The sequence below is a fragment of the Polyodon spathula genome, unplaced genomic scaffold, assembly GCF_017654505.1.
Source record: "Polyodon spathula isolate WHYD16114869_AA unplaced genomic scaffold, ASM1765450v1 scaffolds_1484, whole genome shotgun sequence".
Taxonomy (NCBI): Eukaryota; Metazoa; Chordata; class Actinopteri; order Acipenseriformes; family Polyodontidae; genus Polyodon; species Polyodon spathula.
This window is the reverse complement of record NW_024472964.1, coordinates 1,251-19,911: the sequence shown is the minus strand read 5'-3', so window position 1 is coordinate 19,911 and position 18,661 is coordinate 1,251. Positions and strand designations below refer to the sequence as shown.

At 42.3% G+C, this 18,661-nt stretch overlaps 1 protein-coding gene across 1 annotated transcript; it reads left to right on the top strand.

Moving 5' to 3' along the window:
- Positions 1-201: 201 nt before the first annotated feature.
- LOC121309792 (class II histocompatibility antigen, B-L beta chain-like) lies at positions 202-15,236 on the top strand (the record flags this gene model as incomplete). The annotated part of the gene is made up of 5 exons (XM_041242966.1): positions 202-511; positions 1,610-1,720; positions 2,544-2,576; positions 13,831-13,876; positions 15,067-15,236. Coding segments are annotated over 5 exons (543 nt in total), but the record flags the coding sequence as incomplete, so codon positions are not given.
- Positions 15,237-18,661: the final 3,425 nt, after the last annotated feature.

The window sequence follows — 18,661 nt, the reverse complement described above, 5'->3', positions numbered from 1 at the left end:
CACTAAGACACTGCTGAGCTGATCCGTTTAGTGAGATCAGTTCCAATTGAAAGTGACCAGCGTGCCAGGGCTAGAGCTACACTCAGATCAGCCACACATTAGCTCCATTTACATATACCCTCTCAGCCAATCAGAGTGGAGGGGGTTTCTACAGTGTGATTGAATACTGCATGAAACAATACTGGGGTCTAACTGTAACAGCACTGCTGTTCCCTTTCTCCAGTCCGCCCTGCAGTGACGCTGATACAGAGGAAAGCGCGTGAATCTGCAGGAACGGACGTCATTTGCCACGTGACGGGGTTCTACCCCCGAGAGGTTGAGGTGAACTGGGTCAGAGACGGGGAGGCTGTGCTGGAGGAGGGGGTGTGGAGTGGAGAGGTGCTGCCCAACGGGGACACAACCTACCAGCTGAGAAAGATCCTGACAGTGAGTCCTGAGAACCAGAAGAAACACAGCTACTCCTGCCAGGTGCACCACGCCAGCCTGGATGAGAAGATGGATGTGAAATGGGGTGAGAGAGAGAGAGAGAGACCCTGCTACTGAAATAGACTGTGTGAGCAGGGAGGGAGGGAGGCTGTACCTGAGACCCTGTTGAAAAAAAAAACATTATTGCTGTACATACACAGTATAATAAACTCAATAGTGCCTCATAAAACATTAAACACAACAATGCCTCAACACATCTTCACCTGTTATTAGCACAAGCCTGTTTAACCCCTCCTATAGGGATTGTAGAGGACTGTATCACACCATTCATTTCAATAGGGATTGTAGAGGACTGTATCACACCATTCATTTCAATAGGGATTGTAGAGGACTGGATCACACCATTCATTTCAATAGGGATTGTAGAGGACTGTATCACACCTTTCATTTCAATAGGGATTGTAGAGGACTGTATCACACCATTCATTTCAATAGGGATTGTAGAGGACTGGATCACACCATTCATTTCAATAGGGATTGTAGAGGACTGTATCACACCATTCATTTCAATAGGGATTGTAGAGGACTGGATCACACCATTCATTTCAATAGGGATTGTAGAGGACTGTATCACACCATTCATTTCAATAGGGATTGTAGAGGACATCATTTCACCATTCATTTCAATAGGGATTGTAGAGGACTGGATCACACCATTCATTTCAATAGGGATTGTAGAGGACTGTATCACACCACTCATTTCAATAGGGATTGTAGAGGACTGGATCACACCATTCATTTCAATAGGGATTGTAGAGGACTGGATCACACCATTCATTTCAATAGGGATTGTAGAGGACTGTATCTCACCATTCATTTCAATAGGGATTGTAGAGGACTGGATCACACCATTCATTTCAATAGGGATTGTAGAGGACTGTATCACACCATTCATTTCAATAGGGATTTGGTCGGTACTCGTAAATCATGCTGAATTACCCAGAATGCTGGTTTGTAGAGGGGCTGGATTAGACTGGTTTTACTGGAAATGCTAAATGCCTGTGGTAAACTTTCACACCACTGGTATTACTGTGCTTTACACAGAGCCTAATGCCTGCTGCAGGGATGGGGGTCATTATCATCACTGATTGCTTTTGCTAAACAGTCTCCTGTGTGTTTGCAGCTCCAGAGGCTGCTCTGAACGTGGGGTTTGTTGCTGGTGGTGTGCTGGCTGCTCTGGGTCTGATCATCGCAGTGATCATAGGAGTTCACATCTGGATGAAAAGAGCATCAGGTGAGAGAGAGGGAGGCGGGGTTAAGAGCTGCTTCATTAATGCTGCATTTCTAATTCCTTTATCAGTTGTGTTCTGTATATACAGAATAGACAGGTCCTGATGAAATATACATATTTATGAGCTTAGCATGAACAAACTCCCATTTCTAGTTGATCCCAGTCTTTTAACGCCCCTGGTCTCTCCTGCAGTAAATGTGTAAAAGGTTCCTGTACTAGTCTTTGCACTGGGCTGCTGATTCCTCCATGTAGGAATCTGAAGAGCTGTCTTCCACAGTCCTCTCTGGACTCAGCTTTCAGCTGGCCTTAGAGTTTAGGTTCTGAATAAACTCCTGGCAGCAGTGAGGATGGATCGAGCCCAAGCTACCCAAGGGTTTCAACCACTGATGGAACTCCAGATTTGCAGAGTACTGGAAATGTTACCAAACATGAGTTAAACACACATGCTGTGCTCTTGGAAAACAACATGTTGATAATGTGTGCTTATCAGCTCAACAGGACTCTTACAGGTGCACATGAAGGAGAGTAACTGGCAGAATCTTCAGAACAAGATCTGCTGTGATTTTAGTGCACTAGGTTAGAGTTTCTGGGCGATTTTAGGGAGTGCTGTTAGCAATGACTCTCAACAGGGTCCTATAGCTCTATAAAGCAGGGCTGGGTGCAGGGAAAGTGAATCCAGCCCTGGCATGTGTGCACTAATAACACGAGTGCAATCACAACCTTCTCCAGTGTGTGGAATGATGACAGTACATTTCTCAATAATATGAAGCTGCTGATAGATTCACTTGTAAATACAGTAACCCTGAGTTTTGTAATTCACTCCTAGGTGCCAGGAGCCCTGACTACACAGCAGCGCGGAGTGAGTATTTTAGATGTGTTTTAATTACATACATTTAAGAAGAAGAAATAAAACACTTCTAGTGAAGATCAAGGCTGGAGAAAAGCAAACAATTAAAGTGAAAGGATTCATAGAGGTTATTGACTTTAAATACCGTTCTTGAAAGGAACGTCATAAGTCAGAGTTAATAGATGTGTTTGTGCAAGGCTGGAGCTGTCTCTCCCTGGTTTGCTCTGCTTTTAGGAGATCATTGTTTTCTATGGGTCAGAGTTGTAATAGATGTGTTTGTGCAGAGCTGTCTCTCCCTGGTTTGCTCTGCTTTTAGGAGATCATTGTTTTCTATGGGTCAGAGTTGTAATAGATGTGTTTGTGCAGAGCTGTCTCTCCCTGGTTTGCTCTACTTTTAGGAGATCATTGTTTTCTATGGGTCAGAGTTGTAATAGATGTGTTTGTGCAGAGCTGTCTCTCCCTGGTTTGCTCTGCTTTTAGGAGATCATTGTTTTCTATGGGTCAGAGTTGTAATAGATGTGTTTGTGCAGAGCTGTCTCTCCCTGGTTTGCTCTGCTTTTAGGAGATCATTGTTTTCTATGGGTCAGAGTTGTAATAGATGTGTTTGTGCAGAGCTGTCTCTCCCTGGTTTGCTCTGCTTTTAGGAGATCATTGTTTCCAGTGGTTCAGAGTTGTAATAGATGTGTTTGTAGAGAGCTGTCTCTCCCTGGTTTGCTCTGCTTTTAGGAGATCATTGTTTTCTATGGGTCAGAGTTGTAATAGATGTGTTTGTGCAGAGCTGTCTCTCCCTGGTTTGCTCTGCTTTTAGGAGATCATTGTTTTCTATGGGTCAGAGTTGTAATAGATGTGTTTGTGCAGAGCTGTCTCTCCCTGGTTTGCTCTGCTTTTAGGAGATCATTGTTTTCTATGGGTCAGAGTTGTAATAGATGTGTTTGTGCAGAGCTGTCTCTCCCTGGTTTGCTCTGCTTTTAGGAGATCATTGTTTTCTATGGGTCAGAGTTGTAATAGATGTGTTTGTGCAGAGCTGTCTCTCCCTGGTTTGCTCTGCTTTTAGGAGATCATTGTTTTCTATGGGTCAGAGTTGTAATAGATGTGTTTGTGCAGAGCTGTCTCTCCCTGGTTTGCTCTGCTTTTAGGAGATCATTGTTTTCTATGGGTCAGAGTTGTAATAGATGTGTTTGTGCAGAGCTGTCTCTCCCTGGTTTGCTCTGCTTTTAGGAGATCATTGTTTTCTATGGGTCAGAGTTGTAATAGATGTGTTTGTGCAGAGCTGTCTCTCCCTGGTTTGCTCTGCTTTTAGGAGATCATTGTTTTCTATGGGTCAGAGTTGTAATAGATGTGTTTGTGCAGAGCTGTCTCTCCCTGGTTTGCTCTGCTTTTAGGAGATCATTGTTTTCTATGGGTCAGAGTTGTAATAGATGTGTTTGTGCAGAGCTGTCTCTCCCTGGTTTGCTCTGCTTTTAGGAGATCATTGTTTTCTATGGGTCAGAGTTGTAATAGATGTGTTTGTGCAGAGCTGTCTCTCCCTGGTTTGCTCTGCTTTTAGGAGATCATTGTTTTCTATGGGTCAGAGTTGTAATAGATGTGTTTGTGCAGAGCTGTCTCTCCCTGGTTTGCTCTGCTTTTAGGAGATCATTGTTTTCTATGGGTCAGAGTTGTAATAGATGTGTTTGTGCAGAGCTGTCTCTCCCTGGTTTGCTCTGCTTTTAGGAGATCATTGTTTTCTATGGGTCAGAGTTGTAATAGATGTGTTTGTGCAGAGCTGTCTCTCCCTGGTTTGCTCTGCTTTTAGGAGATCATTGTTTTCTATGGGTCAGAGTTGTAATAGATGTGTTTGTGCAGAGCTGTCTCTCCCTGGTTTGCTCTGCTTTTAGGAGATCATTGTTTTCTATGGGTCAGAGTTGTAATAGATGTGTTTGTGCAGAGCTGTCTCTCCCTGGTTTGCTCTGCTTTTAGGAGATCATTGTTTTCTATGGGTCAGAGTTGTAATAGATGTGTTTGTGCAGAGCTGTCTCTCCCTGGTTTGCTCTGCTTTTAGGAGATCATTGTTTTCTATGGGTCAGAGTTGTAATAGATGTGTTTGTGCAGAGCTGTCTCTCCCTGGTTTGCTCTGCTTTTAGGAGATCATTGTTTTCTATGGGTCAGAGTTGTAATAGATGTGTTTGTGCAGAGCTGTCTCTCCCTGGTTTGCTCTGCTTTTAGGAGATCATTGTTTTCTATGGGTCAGAGTTGTAATAGATGTGTTTGTGCAGAGCTGTCTCTCCCTGGTTTGCTCTGCTTTTAGGAGATCATTGTTTTCTATGGGTCAGAGTTGTAATAGATGTGTTTGTGCAGAGCTGTCTCTCCCTGGTTTGCTCTGCTTTTAGGAGATCATTGTTTTCTATGGGTCAGAGTTGTAATAGATGTGTTTGTGCAGAGCTGTCTCTCCCTGGTTTGCTCTGCTTTTAGGAGATCATTGTTTTCTATGGGTCAGAGTTGTAATAGATGTGTTTGTGCAGAGCTGTCTCTCCCTGGTTTGCTCTGCTTTTAGGAGATCATTGTTTTCTATGGGTCAGAGTTGTAATAGATGTGTTTGTGCAGAGCTGTCTCTCCCTGGTTTGCTCTGCTTTTAGGAGATCATTGTTTTCTATGGGTCAGAGTTGTAATAGATGTGTTTGTGCAGAGCTGTCTCTCCCTGGTTTGCTCTGCTTTTAGGAGATCATTGTTTTCTATGGGTCAGAGTTGTAATAGATGTGTTTGTGCAGAGCTGTCTCTCCCTGGTTTGCTCTGCTTTTAGGAGATCATTGTTTTCTATGGGTCAGAGTTGTAATAGATGTGTTTGTGCAGAGCTGTCTCTCCCTGGTTTGCTCTGCTTTTAGGAGATCATTGTTTTCTATGGGTCAGAGTTGTAATAGATGTGTTTGTGCAGAGCTGTCTCTCCCTGGTTTGCTCTGCTTTTAGGAGATCATTGTTTTCTATGGGTCAGAGTTGTAATAGATGTGTTTGTGCAGAGCTGTCTCTCCCTGGTTTGCTCTGCTTTTAGGAGATCATTGTTTTCTATGGGTCAGAGTTGTAATAGATGTGTTTGTGCAGAGCTGTCTCTCCCTGGTTTGCTCTGCTTTTAGGAGATCATTGTTTTCTATGGGTCAGAGTTGTAATAGATGTGTTTGTGCAGAGCTGTCTCTCCCTGGTTTGCTCTGCTTTTAGGAGATCATTGTTTTCTATGGGTCAGAGTTGTAATAGATGTGTTTGTGCAGAGCTGTCTCTCCCTGGTTTGCTCTGCTTTTAGGAGATCATTGTTTTCTATGGGTCAGAGTTGTAATAGATGTGTTTGTGCAGAGCTGTCTCTCCCTGGTTTGCTCTGCTTTTAGGAGATCATTGTTTTCTATGGTTCAGAGTTGTAATAGATGTGTTTGTGCAGAGCTGTCTCTCCCTGGTTTGCTCTGCTTTTAGGAGATCATTGTTTTCTATGGGTCAGAGTTGTAATAGATGTGTTTGTGCAGAGCTGTCTCTCCCTGGTTTGCTCTGCTTTTAGGAGATCATTGTTTTCTATGGGTCAGAGTTGTAATAGATGTGTTTGTGCAGAGCTGTCTCTCCCTGGTTTGCTCTGCTTTTAGGAGATCATTGTTTTCTATGGGTCAGAGTTGTAATAGATGTGTTTGTGCAGAGCTGTCTCTCCCTGGTTTGCTCTGCTTTTAGGAGATCATTGTTTTCTATGGGTCAGAGTTGTAATAGATGTGTTTGTGCAGAGCTGTCTCTCCCTGGTTTGCTCTGCTTTTAGGAGATCATTGTTTTCTATGGGTCAGAGTTGTAATAGATGTGTTTGTGCAGAGCTGTCTCTCCCTGGTTTGCTCTGCTTTTAGGAGATCATTGTTTTCTATGGGTCAGAGTTGTAATAGATGTGTTTGTGCAGAGCTGTCTCTCCCTGGTTTGCTCTGCTTTTAGGAGATCATTGTTTTCTATGGGTCAGAGTTGTAATAGATGTGTTTGTGCAGAGCTGTCTCTCCCTGGTTTGCTCTGCTTTTAGGAGATCATTGTTTTCTATGGGTCAGAGTTGTAATAGATGTGTTTGTGCAGAGCTGTCTCTCCCTGGTTTGCTCTGCTTTTAGGAGATCGTTGTTTTCTATGGGTCAGAGTTGTAATAGATGTGTTTGTGCAGAGCTGTCTCTCCCTGGTTTGCTCTGCTTTTAGGAGATCATTGTTTTCTATGGGTCAGAGTTGTAATAGATGTGTTTGTGCAGAGCTGTCTCTCCCTGGTTTGCTCTGCTTTTAGGAGATCATTGTTTTCTATGGGTCAGAGTTGTAATAGATGTGTTTGTGCAGAGCTGTCTCTCCCTGGTTTGCTCTGCTTTTAGGAGATCGTTGTTTTCTATGGGTCAGAGTTGTAATAGATGTGTTTGTGCAGAGCTGTCTCTCCCTGGTTTGCTCTGCTTTTAGGAGATCATTGTTTTCTATGGGTCAGAGTTGTAATAGATGTGTTTGTGCAGAGCTGTCTCTCCCTGGTTTGCTCTGCTTTTAGGAGATCATTGTTTTCTATGGGTCAGAGTTGTAATAGATGTGTTTGTGCAGAGCTGTCTCTCCCTGGTTTGCTCTGCTTTTAGGAGATCATTGTTTTCTATGGGTCAGAGTTGTAATAGATGTGTTTGTGCAGAGCTGTCTCTCCCTGGTTTGCTCTGCTTTTAGGAGATCATTGTTTTCTATGGGTCAGAGTTGTAATAGATGTGTTTGTGCAGAGCTGTCTCTCCCTGGTTTGCTCTGCTTTTAGGAGATCATTGTTTTCTATGGGTCAGAGTTGTAATAGATGTGTTTGTGCAGAGCTGTCTCTCCCTGGTTTGCTCTGCTTTTAGGAGATCATTGTTTTCTATGGGTCAGAGTTGTAATAGATGTGTTTGTGCAGAGCTGTCTCTCCCTGGTTTGCTCTGCTTTTAGGAGATCATTGTTTTCTATGGGTCAGAGTTGTAATAGATGTGTTTGTGCAGAGCTGTCTCTCCCTGGTTTGCTCTGCTTTTAGGAGATCATTGTTTTCTATGGGTCAGAGTTGTAATAGATGTGTTTGTGCAGAGCTGTCTCTCCCTGGTTTGCTCTGCTTTTAGGAGATCATTGTTTTCTATGGGTCAGAGTTGTAATAGATGTGTTTGTGCAGAGCTGTCTCTCCCTGGTTTGCTCTGCTTTTAGGAGATCATTGTTTTCTATGGGTCAGAGTTGTAATAGATGTGTTTGTGCAGAGCTGTCTCTCCCTGGTTTGCTCTGCTTTTAGGAGATCATTGTTTTCTATGGGTCAGAGTTGTAATAGATGTGTTTGTGCAGAGCTGTCTCTCCCTGGTTTGCTCTGCTTTTAGGAGATCATTGTTTTCTATGGGTCAGAGTTGTAATAGATGTGTTTGTGCAGAGCTGTCTCTCCCTGGTTTGCTCTGCTTTTAGGAGATCATTGTTTTCTATGGGTCAGAGTTGTAATAGATGTGTTTGTGCAGAGCTGTCTCTCCCTGGTTTGCTCTGCTTTTAGGAGATCATTGTTTTCTATGGGTCAGAGTTGTAATAGATGTGTTTGTGCAGAGCTGTCTCTCCCTGGTTTGCTCTGCTTTTAGGAGATCATTGTTTTCTATGGGTCAGAGTTGTAATAGATGTGTTTGTGCAGAGCTGTCTCTCCCTGGTTTGCTCTGCTTTTAGGAGATCATTGTTTTCTATGGGTCAGAGTTGTAATAGATGTGTTTGTGCAGAGCTGTCTCTCCCTGGTTTGCTCTGCTTTTAGGAGATCATTGTTTTCTATGGGTCAGAGTTGTAATAGATGTGTTTGTGCAGAGCTGTCTCTCCCTGGTTTGCTCTGCTTTTAGGAGATCATTGTTTTCTATGGGTCAGAGTTGTAATAGATGTGTTTGTGCAGAGCTGTCTCTCCCTGGTTTGCTCTGCTTTTAGGAGATCATTGTTTTCTATGGGTCAGAGTTGTAATAGATGTGTTTGTGCAGAGCTGTCTCTCCCTGGTTTGCTCTGCTTTTAGGAGATCATTGTTTTCTATGGGTCAGAGTTGTAATAGATGTGTTTGTGCAGAGCTGTCTCTCCCTGGTTTGCTCTGCTTTTAGGAGATCATTGTTTTCTATGGGTCAGAGTTGTAATAGATGTGTTTGTGCAGAGCTGTCTCTCCCTGGTTTGCTCTGCTTTTAGGAGATCATTGTTTTCTATGGGTCAGAGTTGTAATAGATGTGTTTGTGCAGAGCTGTCTCTCCCTGGTTTGCTCTGCTTTTAGGAGATCATTGTTTTCTATGGGTCAGAGTTGTAATAGATGTGTTTGTGCAGAGCTGTCTCTCCCTGGTTTGCTCTGCTTTTAGGAGATCATTGTTTTCTATGGGTCAGAGTTGTAATAGATGTGTTTGTGCAGAGCTGTCTCTCCCTGGTTTGCTCTGCTTTTAGGAGATCATTGTTTTCTATGGGTCAGAGTTGTAATAGATGTGTTTGTGCAGAGCTGTCTCTCCCTGGTTTGCTCTGCTTTTAGGAGATCATTGTTTTCTATGGGTCAGAGTTGTAATAGATGTGTTTGTGCAGAGCTGTCTCTCCCTGGTTTGCTCTGCTTTTAGGAGATCGTTGTTTTCTATGGGTCAGAGTTGTAATAGATGTGTTTGTGCAGAGCTGTCTCTCCCTGGTTTGCTCTGCTTTTAGGAGATCATTGTTTTCTATGGGTCAGAGTTGTAATAGATGTGTTTGTGCAGAGCTGTCTCTCCCTGGTTTGCTCTGCTTTTAGGAGATCATTGTTTTCTATGGGTCAGAGTTGTAATAGATGTGTTTGTGCAGAGCTGTCTCTCCCTGGTTTGCTCTGCTTTTAGGAGATCATTGTTTTCTATGGGTCAGAGTTGTAATAGATGTGTTTGTGCAGAGCTGTCTCTCCCTGGTTTGCTCTGCTTTTAGGAGATCATTGTTTTCTATGGGTCAGAGTTGTAATAGATGTGTTTGTGCAGAGCTGTCTCTCCCTGGTTTGCTCTGCTTTTAGGAGATCATTGTTTTCTATGGGTCAGAGTTGTAATAGATGTGTTTGTGCAGAGCTGTCTCTCCCTGGTTTGCTCTGCTTTTAGGAGATCATTGTTTTCTATGGGTCAGAGTTGTAATAGATGTGTTTGTGCAGAGCTGTCTCTCCCTGGTTTGCTCTGCTTTTAGGAGATCATTGTTTTCTATGGGTCAGAGTTGTAATAGATGTGTTTGTGCAGAGCTGTCTCTCCCTGGTTTGCTCTGCTTTTAGGAGATCATTGTTTTCTATGGGTCAGAGTTGTAATAGATGTGTTTGTGCAGAGCTGTCTCTCCCTGGTTTGCTCTGCTTTTAGGAGATCATTGTTTTCTATGGGTCAGAGTTGTAATAGATGTGTTTGTGCAGAGCTGTCTCTCCCTGGTTTGCTCTGCTTTTAGGAGATCATTGTTTTCTATGGGTCAGAGTTGTAATAGATGTGTTTGTGCAGAGCTGTCTCTCCCTGGTTTGCTCTGCTTTTAGGAGATCATTGTTTTCTATGGGTCAGAGTTGTAATAGATGTGTTTGTGCAGAGCTGTCTCTCCCTGGTTTGCTCTGCTTTTAGGAGATCATTGTTTTCTATGGGTCAGAGTTGTAATAGATGTGTTTGTGCAGAGCTGTCTCTCCCTGGTTTGCTCTGCTTTTAGGAGATCATTGTTTTCTATGGGTCAGAGTTGTAATAGATGTGTTTGTGCAGAGCTGTCTCTCCCTGGTTTGCTCTGCTTTTAGGAGATCATTGTTTTCTATGGGTCAGAGTTGTAATAGATGTGTTTGTGCAGAGCTGTCTCTCCCTGGTTTGCTCTGCTTTTAGGAGATCATTGTTTTCTATGGGTCAGAGTTGTAATAGATGTGTTTGTGCAGAGCTGTCTCTCCCTGGTTTGCTCTGCTTTTAGGAGATCATTGTTTTCTATGGGTCAGAGTTGTAATAGATGTGTTTGTGCAGAGCTGTCTCTCCCTGGTTTGCTCTGCTTTTAGGAGATCATTGTTTTCTATGGGTCAGAGTTGTAATAGATGTGTTTGTGCAGAGCTGTCTCTCCCTGGTTTGCTCTGCTTTTAGGAGATCATTGTTTTCTATGGGTCAGAGTTGTAATAGATGTGTTTGTGCAGAGCTGTCTCTCCCTGGTTTGCTCTGCTTTTAGGAGATCATTGTTTTCTATGGGTCAGAGTTGTAATAGATGTGTTTGTGCAGAGCTGTCTCTCCCTGGTTTGCTCTGCTTTTAGGAGATCATTGTTTTCTATGGGTCAGAGTTGTAATAGATGTGTTTGTGCAGAGCTGTCTCTCCCTGGTTTGCTCTGCTTTTAGGAGATCATTGTTTTCTATGGGTCAGAGTTGTAATAGATGTGTTTGTGCAGAGCTGTCTCTCCCTGGTTTGCTCTGCTTTTAGGAGATCATTGTTTTCTATGGGTCAGAGTTGTAATAGATGTGTTTGTGCAGAGCTGTCTCTCCCTGGTTTGCTCTGCTTTTAGGAGATCATTGTTTTCTATGGGTCAGAGTTGTAATAGATGTGTTTGTGCAGAGCTGTCTCTCCCTGGTTTGCTCTGCTTTTAGGAGATCATTGTTTTCTATGGGTCAGAGTTGTAATAGATGTGTTTGTGCAGAGCTGTCTCTCCCTGGTTTGCTCTGCTTTTAGGAGATCATTGTTTTCTATGGGTCAGAGTTGTAATAGATGTGTTTGTGCAGAGCTGTCTCTCCCTGGTTTGCTCTGCTTTTAGGAGATCATTGTTTTCTATGGGTCAGAGTTGTAATAGATGTGTTTGTGCAGAGCTGTCTCTCCCTGGTTTGCTCTGCTTTTAGGAGATCATTGTTTTCTATGGGTCAGAGTTGTAATAGATGTGTTTGTGCAGAGCTGTCTCTCCCTGGTTTGCTCTGCTTTTAGGAGATCATTGTTTTCTATGGGTCAGAGTTGTAATAGATGTGTTTGTGCAGAGCTGTCTCTCCCTGGTTTGCTCTGCTTTTAGGAGATCATTGTTTTCTATGGGTCAGAGTTGTAATAGATGTGTTTGTGCAGAGCTGTCTCTCCCTGGTTTGCTCTGCTTTTAGGAGATCATTGTTTTCTATGGGTCAGAGTTGTAATAGATGTGTTTGTGCAGAGCTGTCTCTCCCTGGTTTGCTCTGCTTTTAGGAGATCATTGTTTTCTATGGGTCAGAGTTGTAATAGATGTGTTTGTGCAGAGCTGTCTCTCCCTGGTTTGCTCTGCTTTTAGGAGATCATTGTTTTCTATGGGTCAGAGTTGTAATAGATGTGTTTGTGCAGAGCTGTCTCTCCCTGGTTTGCTCTGCTTTTAGGAGATCATTGTTTTCTATGGGTCAGAGTTGTAATAGATGTGTTTGTGCAGAGCTGTCTCTCCCTGGTTTGCTCTGCTTTTAGGAGATCATTGTTTTCTATGGGTCAGAGTTGTAATAGATGTGTTTGTGCAGAGCTGTCTCTCCCTGGTTTGCTCTGCTTTTAGGAGATCATTGTTTTCTATGGGTCAGAGTTGTAATAGATGTGTTTGTGCAGAGCTGTCTCTCCCTGGTTTGCTCTGCTTTTAGGAGATCATTGTTTTCTATGGGTCAGAGTTGTAATAGATGTGTTTGTGCAGAGCTGTCTCTCCCTGGTTTGCTCTGCTTTTAGGAGATCATTGTTTTCTATGGGTCAGAGTTGTAATAGATGTGTTTGTGCAGAGCTGTCTCTCCCTGGTTTGCTCTGCTTTTAGGAGATCATTGTTTTCTATGGGTCAGAGTTGTAATAGATGTGTTTGTGCAGAGCTGTCTCTCCCTGGTTTGCTCTGCTTTTAGGAGATCATTGTTTTCTATGGGTCAGAGTTGTAATAGATGTGTTTGTGCAGAGCTGTCTCTCCCTGGTTTGCTCTGCTTTTAGGAGATCATTGTTTTCTATGGGTCAGAGTTGTAATAGATGTGTTTGTGCAGAGCTGTCTCTCCCTGGTTTGCTCTGCTTTTAGGAGATCATTGTTTTCTATGGGTCAGAGTTGTAATAGATGTGTTTGTGCAGAGCTGTCTCTCCCTGGTTTGCTCTGCTTTTAGGAGATCATTGTTTTCTATGGGTCAGAGTTGTAATAGATGTGTTTGTGCAGAGCTGTCTCTCCCTGGTTTGCTCTGCTTTTAGGAGATCATTGTTTTCTATGGGTCAGAGTTGTAATAGATGTGTTTGTGCAGAGCTGTCTCTCCCTGGTTTGCTCTGCTTTTAGGAGATCATTGTTTTCTATGGGTCAGAGTTGTAATAGATGTGTTTGTGCAGAGCTGTCTCTCCCTGGTTTGCTCTGCTTTTAGGAGATCATTGTTTTCTATGGGTCAGAGTTGTAATAGATGTGTTTGTGCAGAGCTGTCTCTCCCTGGTTTGCTCTGCTTTTAGGAGATCATTGTTTTCTATGGGTCAGAGTTGTAATAGATGTGTTTGTGCAGAGCTGTCTCTCCCTGGTTTGCTCTGCTTTTAGGAGATCATTGTTTTCTATGGGTCAGAGTTGTAATAGATGTGTTTGTGCAGAGCTGTCTCTCCCTGGTTTGCTCTGCTTTTAGGAGATCATTGTTTTCTATGGGTCAGAGTTGTAATAGATGTGTTTGTGCAGAGCTGTCTCTCCCTGGTTTGCTCTGCTTTTAGGAGATCATTGTTTTCTATGGGTCAGAGTTGTAATAGATGTGTTTGTGCAGAGCTGTCTCTCCCTGGTTTGCTCTGCTTTTAGGAGATCATTGTTTTCTATGGGTCAGAGTTGTAATAGATGTGTTTGTGCAGAGCTGTCTCTCCCTGGTTTGCTCTGCTTTTAGGAGATCATTGTTTTCTATGGGTCAGAGTTGTAATAGATGTGTTTGTGCAGAGCTGTCTCTCCCTGGTTTGCTCTGCTTTTAGGAGATCATTGTTTTCTATGGGTCAGAGTTGTAATAGATGTGTTTGTGCAGAGCTGTCTCTCCCTGGTTTGCTCTGCTTTTAGGAGATCATTGTTTTCTATGGGTCAGAGTTGTAATAGATGTGTTTGTGCAGAGCTGTCTCTCCCTGGTTTGCTCTGCTTTTAGGAGATCATTGTTTTCTATGGGTCAGAGTTGTAATAGATGTGTTTGTGCAGAGCTGTCTCTCCCTGGTTTGCTCTGCTTTTAGGAGATCATTGTTTTCTAGTGCCGCACCTGCTAGATTCTGAACTACAGTAACATTCAAATATAAACCCAAGTGAGAAGGGCTTTAAAGGCTCCTCTATGAAAGATCTCCTCATTCCTGGGGTCTGCTTTTATTGATTTTATTATTATTATTATTATATTATTATTATTATTATTATTATTATTTATTATTATTATTATTATTATTTCAGCAAAGGAACAAAGTGATGCTTCATCCAGCTCCACCAGCGACGACAGGTAAAGATACATTTTCATGCACTTTTAATAACTATTGGGTTCTGTTCTTTTTCTGAATCAGTCAGTTATCACCCCAGAGAAATGTATTAAAAACAGCACTGCTTATATTTCAAAATGTTTTTTTTGATTGGTACTATAGATGGTTTGCCATTTTTAAGGTGACAGTTGCCTGACTCTTCTGAGCTGCATGAGATTTTGTTTTCCTGTTAGTCTCACATGAATAACGGACGCCAGTGTCACTTTTACTCCAGCATTGTCTTGATAGGACAGAGCACAGCACACCAACAAGGAGGGTAGAGTTCAGAGGCGATCCTGAGAGCGCTCCTGCTTCTCACTGATACTCCAGCATTGTCTTGATAGGACAGAGCACAGCACACCAACAAGGAGGGTAGAGTTCAGAGGAGATCCTGAGAGCGCTCCTGCTTCTCACTGATACTCCAGCATTGTCTTGCTAGGACAGAGCACAGCACACCAACAAGGAGGGTAGAGTTCAGAGGAGATCCTGAGAGCGCTCCTGCTTCTCACTGATACTCCAGCATTGTCTTGATAGGACAGAGCACAGCACACCAACAAGGAGGGTAGAGTTCAGAGGAGATCCTGAGAGCGCTCCTGCTTCTCACTGATACTCCAGCATTGTCTTGCTAGGACAGAGCACAGCACACCAACAAGGAGGGTAGAGTTCAGAGGAGATCCTGAGAGCGCTCCTGCTTCTCACTGATACTCCAGCATTGTCTTGATAGGACAGTCAGTCACCAGCATGATGCTTGTAGGGATAGTTCAGAGCGCTGGCTCTTTTCTACCCATCTCACCAGTCATGATGTTTGAAGAGGTAGGACCTAATAATTTGAGACAAGGATGTGTTATACATTTCTGTGCTATTGAGACTAAAATCAGTGTTGGACACTTCTGACTGATCTCATGTGTTTTAATCCCATCACAGTTTATACTTTATTGGGTATAATTTTCATTCTGTTCACAGCAGAGCAGAATGAGCCCCCATCTTCTGCAAGGATGAAACAGTGCAAGTGTAACAGAGGTGCAGGGAGCAGCAATTAGGATTTTGAGTCGTTTCTTGCTAGTTTGAGAATGTTAAACATAGAGAGCAAATAAACAAACTGGCTCCATTGTGCTTTTCTCACCCTGTGCTTTACTAACCACAGTCTCTTTGTTCCATGTCTGTATTGTTCCAGGTGTGACCCTGTTGCAGAGAAGCTGATGACGCAGAGAGAATAAATGACTGGGCTTCATCTTTTACACTTCATTGTACCTGATATTACCACACAGAGCGATCACACAAACCAGTAGACGACAATGTCCTTGTGACAGGGCGAGGAGCCCTGTACAGGATTGTTTGCTTATTTTTAGATTGGGGTCTCCCCTCCGCCCCTGTGTCTCAGTTGTGTTGTTTTGTGTTTGTGATTTATTTATTTGTAAATGTTTTGACGGCGTAGTTTTTGTGTTGCACCGTGGATGGGAAGCCTCATGCACATTAGAAACCCGTGCAGGATGTGACCGAGGGATTATCAGATAATTGATAGCTAGTTAATCCCTCGGTCACTGTTGGAAAACATGGACTGAGAATTGATTAGCAGTTTGCTACGCATGTGGACTGGCAGAGCTATACTGGTGTTCTTTTCTGAAAGGAGACTAATATTGCAGATAGCAGACTGTTTGGTTCAAATTGCATGTACTGCTAACCACTGATAGAGACGATGCGTCTACAAACTGCCCAACAATGACTGCAAGCTAACGAGATAACAATGCTGTGGACTAGAAGGGAACAGGCTCTAGACTTCAGAGAGATCAAAAGAGATAATCCCACTGGCATCAAAGGGGGTCGCAAGGAGATAACAAAAGGCAGATGTATGGACCTTTTGTCTCCAGGAGTGTGAAGAATGCACTGAGTTCAGAGGTTGTCACACTAGACTACACACACAGACACACACACATTAACACTCACACAATAAATTAAATTACCTTGACCATTGGTTAATGTCAGAGAAAGGGGAGGTGGACCATCTATACAGAAGGGTATTTAATGTCATGCAAACATTGTAATGTTGAGTATTGTTTGTCCTGTACCTGGGACCAGACTCCCTGCATATTTCAATAAACCTGGCAACTGATTGAAGAAAAGGACTCTGTGCATTTTCTTGAATCTACTTACTCACCATCTATTTTTTGTAAGTTACTTCATTGGCGAGCCACCTGCGGACTGTTTCCTGATACTTTTTTTTTCCAAATACCGGGGGGTTGATACTTGATTACGGAGAAACCTTTTTTGCAAGCCTGTATCCCATGAAGAGGACCAGGACAAAGCAGACAGAAGGAGACTGTTTCTACTTTCAGCTCAGACGGTGTGGAGAATCTTTGAATCAGGACTTCAGATCGAACATATAACCACGTACATTGGTGAGTAGTTACTGGTTTTTTGTTTTATATGCAGTTTTTAGAATGTAGTGAGAATCAAGGGTAAAGTATGAAAGAGGACTTTTGACTACTTGATAATTCATGTACATTGAGGACACAATTAGTTAAGACTGCTTAATTAAAAGTGTATTGACTATTAGGACTTTAGGTATGAAAGAGGACCTCTGGAATCCTAAAAAAAGTCATGAGTAAATCGTGTAGTGTTATGACGTGCCAGTAGAGTTTATTGGACTAGTTACACGGACTTGTATTGCTCAACAGGTACGGGCATACTCGGATTTATGTTTTATGTTTGTTTTTGAGAAGATTTGTTACACTTGTTTTGTCTTTGTTTGTACTGTTTGGTTTATATGTCACGATAAGGGGGCAATAGGATAAGCCTCTTATTTAACTGTCCACACTAGGTGGTACAAATAAGGAACAATCAGACAATAAGTTCCAGTTAAGCCCAATAGCACATACAAAAGTGTAAATTAAATGTGCAATAAACCAAAATAAAATTTTATACTTCCTTAAGCATAGCTTTAAACACGGAACATTGGTAACAACAAGACAAAACTAAAAAGTGTTGTTGTTTTTTTTGTTAGTTTTGTGTTGTTGGGAGTCTGATCAACTCCAAATATGTTAAAATATAATATTGACGGTCATCAAATGGATGACTGGAGAATATGGAACATAGGCTATGTTTTAAAACATGGCAGAAAGGGAAGCTGTGTACAGAACAGTAATGCACGTGTTCATGTAACAGATCAGGAGTTTGTGTCTCGTAAGAAGAAAAAGACAAAGGCAATTCAAGACTGGTAGCCCACAAAAAACAGAACAAAAAAAAACTGTAATGCTAAAGATTCTATATCAACTTTGAGGAATACATGTTGTAAAAATAAAATTAAAAGGTCACATTAAAATGTAATTAAGAAGTTGTTTATTAATGATTGTTTGAGTAATTCTGATTTTGCTCAAGCGTGGAGATAAAGTAACTTATTAGTAAAACTACGTACTAAGAACCAGCACGAATACTTATTGTGTTGCCCTGATCATAAGAGGGTTTGATAAGGGAAAGAGATCCAGGTTAATTGATGAATTGTTTGACTGCAAAAGAATGGCCAACCTTTGGACTGAAACAGTAACACAAATATACAAAGGAACAATGAAAAAGTTTGTGTTGGATTATATTGATATACACAGAGCTTTTTGTTTTTCTAAGGGTTAACTAGAAAAGAAAGTGCAGAGAGAGAGAGAGAGAGATAATGTAGAGATTGCTGCTACATTGACTGCTTGAAAAAACACTTAGGAAGAAAACAAATGTTTCTGGAAATCAATAAATCTGAAACTAATTAAGTAAATCAACCCTGAAATATTTTATTAAAAATATTTTCATGAAGCAAGTTAAGTGTTTGTTTGTTTGTTTGTGAATTTTATGTTTAAGACACGGGTGAATTTTATGAATCACCTATGAATACATATTTGAAACCACAGATCACATGAGAATGAAACAGCGAGTGGAAGCGACAGCGAGTGGGAGAAGTACAGGCGTGGAAAAGTACAGAGCAGTTTAGAAGCAGTAAGGAGAAATTGCATCTTGAATTGCTTTAATCAGAAAACAGAGGACATTGGGGAAACACAGCAGCAGCTCAAAGTCAAACAGCCGCGTGTGTTTTTCTGATAACAAACAAGCTGAAACTCGGAGCAGCTGATTCAAATTCAGCGCCGTTTTGAGACACGGGCGAGGAGAGAAGCCAACAGCACAGCAGAACAACGCAGTTAAACGAGGCAGCGAGTGGGAGAACTACAGGCGTGGAAAAGTACAGAGCAGTTTCGAAGCAGTTTGAAAGCAGGCTGACAGCTGCAGAAGAAACTAAACTTCAAAAAAAAAAACCTCAACATGGTCTTCAAGCCAGTAATCTGTGACACCTGCTTGATGTGGGAAATCCGAGAAAACCCAGCGGAGCTAAACCAAGTGTGCGTAAAGTGCCGCGCGATCCAGGATTTGCATAAACTAGTAAGTATGCTAGAAATGGAGCTGGAAGAAGTGAGACAGCAACAGGATCTTGAGGAACTGGCACACCCACAATTCATGGAAGTCTGCATCACCCCTAACAGACTGAAAGCCACCAGGGAGATAGAAGGTCAGAACAGCTGGGTTCAGGTAGGCAGAAGCAGGGAAAAAAAGAAACTTCGTCAAACACAACCACCAGAAATCAAAACAACCAACAGATTTGAGTCACTTCAGAATTTTGATGAGCAGAACCAACAACAAGAGAATGAAAGGAACAACATCCAGGACCCTATTGACAGTGGTGACCAGACAGCAAAAAGAAGGGAGGTCATGATTGTTGGGGACTCCATATTGAGAAA